The sequence below is a fragment of the Anoplophora glabripennis genome, unplaced genomic scaffold, assembly GCF_000390285.2.
Source record: "Anoplophora glabripennis isolate ALB-LARVAE unplaced genomic scaffold, Agla_2.0 scaffold2199, whole genome shotgun sequence".
NCBI lineage: Eukaryota > Metazoa > Arthropoda > Insecta > Coleoptera > Cerambycidae > Anoplophora > Anoplophora glabripennis.
Genome location: NW_019418294.1, coordinates 7,447 through 10,169, shown reverse-complemented (window position 1 = coordinate 10,169; position 2,723 = coordinate 7,447). Strand labels below are relative to the sequence as shown.

The 2,723-nt window shown below is 50.9% G+C and overlaps 1 protein-coding gene across 1 annotated transcript; it reads left to right on the top strand.

Annotated features, from left to right (window-relative positions):
- The first annotated feature begins 380 nt into the window (after positions 1-380).
- LOC111692611 (uncharacterized protein K02A2.6-like) lies at positions 381-2,165 on the top strand. Its single transcript, XM_023456676.1, has one exon. The coding sequence runs from the start codon at positions 381-383 to the stop codon at positions 2,163-2,165; it is 1,785 nt and encodes a 594-aa protein (XP_023312444.1).
- Positions 2,166-2,723: the final 558 nt, after the last annotated feature.

The following is a 2,723-nucleotide window of genomic DNA, read 5'->3' as shown; positions in this document are numbered from 1 at the left end:
AAAAAAAATTATAAGAAAAAATGTCATAGGGGTTGATTATTTCAACCCCTTACAAAAATAGTTCAGGGTTGAAAAAAATTCAAAAAGTGTAGTTTTATTGACAGATAATGTTCACCAAGTTTGGTTTCTTTAGCTTGATGTACGTGGAAGATAAAAAAGAAAAACAATTTTTTTTTGTAATTTTAGGAGGGGCGTAACTTTTCAGGGAAGGGTTTTTTTCAAAAAATTTTATACCAAAGACCCCTATTAATTTTCATCGGAGAATCGCCCCTTGAATTTTTTCGGTGTTATTTAGATACACCCTGTATACTGACAACCGCTCGCTGCTATGGCTGAGGAAGTACCAAGACGAACGGGCCTAATTAACCCGGTGGGCCCTCATGCTACAAGGGTACCAATTTGAAGTCGTCCATGTCCCTGGTACCCGGAATGAGCTTCCCGACTATCTTTCGCGCAACCCAGAGCATGCCATGGAGGAAGACCAGCCCACCGAAGACGAAAACCAACATCCCTTACTTAACCAAATCCAAGAGAGGACCCTGTATGAAGAAATCGCCGCGGCACAGCGTGAAGACGACAGCTGCCAGCAAGACAAGGCACGTCTTCAGAGGTTGGCTCGGGAGGAGCCCGCCGACGCCGACGAGCGACGCATTAGAGAAGAGTACGCTCTCGTGGATGACTGTATATGGAAACGAACCCCGCAACAACTCCTGCTCTATGTGCCGAGGACGCTGCGTCGCCGGCTTCTGGAAGAATACCACGACGGGCCACACGCCGCTCATCCCGGGTGGGATGAAACCCAAACCGCCATACAGCAGAAGTTCTGGTGGCCGAAACTACCCCGAAATGTTGCCGAGTGGGTGAAGAGCTGTGCAATTTGTGCCGCTGTCAAAGCGGGGCCGCCGCAATCCAAAGCTCCACTGCGACCTAGGACGCCGCCCGAGCCATGGCACACGGTGAGCCTAGACGTTCTAGGCCCCTACGAGGAAGCCCCACGACACGCCAGATATGCCGCCGTCCTCACCGACACCTTCACGAAGTGGGTAGAATTAAAGCCCATACCTACGACCCAAGCCCAAGAAATCGTCCAATTCCTGGAAGAAACATTCACGAGATACGGCTACCCTGCCTGTATTGTCACCGACGCCGCCCGGCCATACCTAGCCGCCCGCTGGACAAATTATCTCGAACAGCACCATATCCAGGGGTATACGTCTCCTATTTACCATCAGCGGGCCAACCCGGTAGAGCGACGTATACAAGAGCTGATGAAGACGATCCGCGCTTTGGTAATCGAACAGCCGCACCGATGGCCAGAAGCTCTGCCAAACGCCCTATTCGCCCTACACTGCCGCACCAACGCCGCTACCGGTACCTCGCCGGCCGTCCTGATGTTCGGCCAACCTATAAGACGCCCCGGAGAATGGACCATGCCCGTCGAAGTCAGGCCTCTAGTCGAACCACACAACGAACGTATCGCACGGCCCAAACGACGCCAAGAAGTTTACCAAAGGCAATTATGTCTCGAGCCGCGTGAGGCTTCTAGACGCTACCAAGTCGGCGACCTTCTCCTCACCCGTATGCGACCTGGCAATCCACCGTTCGCCCCGAAATGGTCAGGGCCTCACCGAGTGATGGAGGTGCTTGGAGACGGTGTGTATGTCGTAGACCAGAACGACAACGCACAGCTAATACATATCGACGACATTCGCTCCACACCACCGCCGCGGAACGAAGTCGCGGCCGACGACCAGGGTGACCCAGAAGAGCCAGTCGAGCCGGCGGCCGTGAGGGCACCAGCAGACGAGGAACCTCCAACCATAACGCCGAACGACGCGGAGGAAGCCGTTCCGCCCGTACCAGAACCAGACCGGACCCCACCAGCGACAAGGCCCCCGGAAAAATCAGCCACGACGTACCCAACACGCGTGTGGCGGCCAAGCAGCACGCATCGCCCGAGCAACGATAGCCGCCCGATACGTCGAAGGTCCCGGATGATAGTACGGTCGCCCTCGCTACGCCAGCACGAGCCGCGCGCTAGCGGCGTACCACCCCGAAGCAGTTCCCCGGAGGGAACGGCAGTGCCGCAGCCCAGCGGCCTAATCGAACCCGAGCCACGCAATGTGCCAGGACCAAGCGGTCTCCAGCCATCCGCGACTTGTTAAAATTCTGTACATAGACATTTACTACGTTCCTATTTAACATTGTTGTTTCACTTATGTGTATATAGTTGTTTGAATAACTTTTACTTTAACATTTCTATATATATAGGTAGGATATCTGATTTCGTTTTCTTAATTAAGCTGTATTTATTTAGAGATGTAATTTACAGGTTGATTTTATTCAATAAAGCCAAGACAAGACCTGGTGCGAGACTTCGGCCGGGGGGATGTCGCCGTGACGTCACTCCGAGACAGCGGTGGGCGGAGCCTAGCTCTACGGGACCAGACCCTATAAAAGAGCGGGGGTGTACTCGTTTTGCTTTGATCGAGCTCGGCGAAATGGAATTTTTTGATGTTATTCCGTTTGTTTTGTTTTATTTTATTTTATTTTATTTTGTTTTTTTATTTTATTTTGTTTTGTTTTATTTTATTTTGTTTTGTTTTATTTTGTTTTGTTTTATTTTCTTTTGTTTTGTTTTATTTTATTTTATTTTTTTTTAAACAATTATGGCCTCTACTTCTGTAGCGGTGGAACCTCTGCTTCGGCGGTGGTGGAACGTC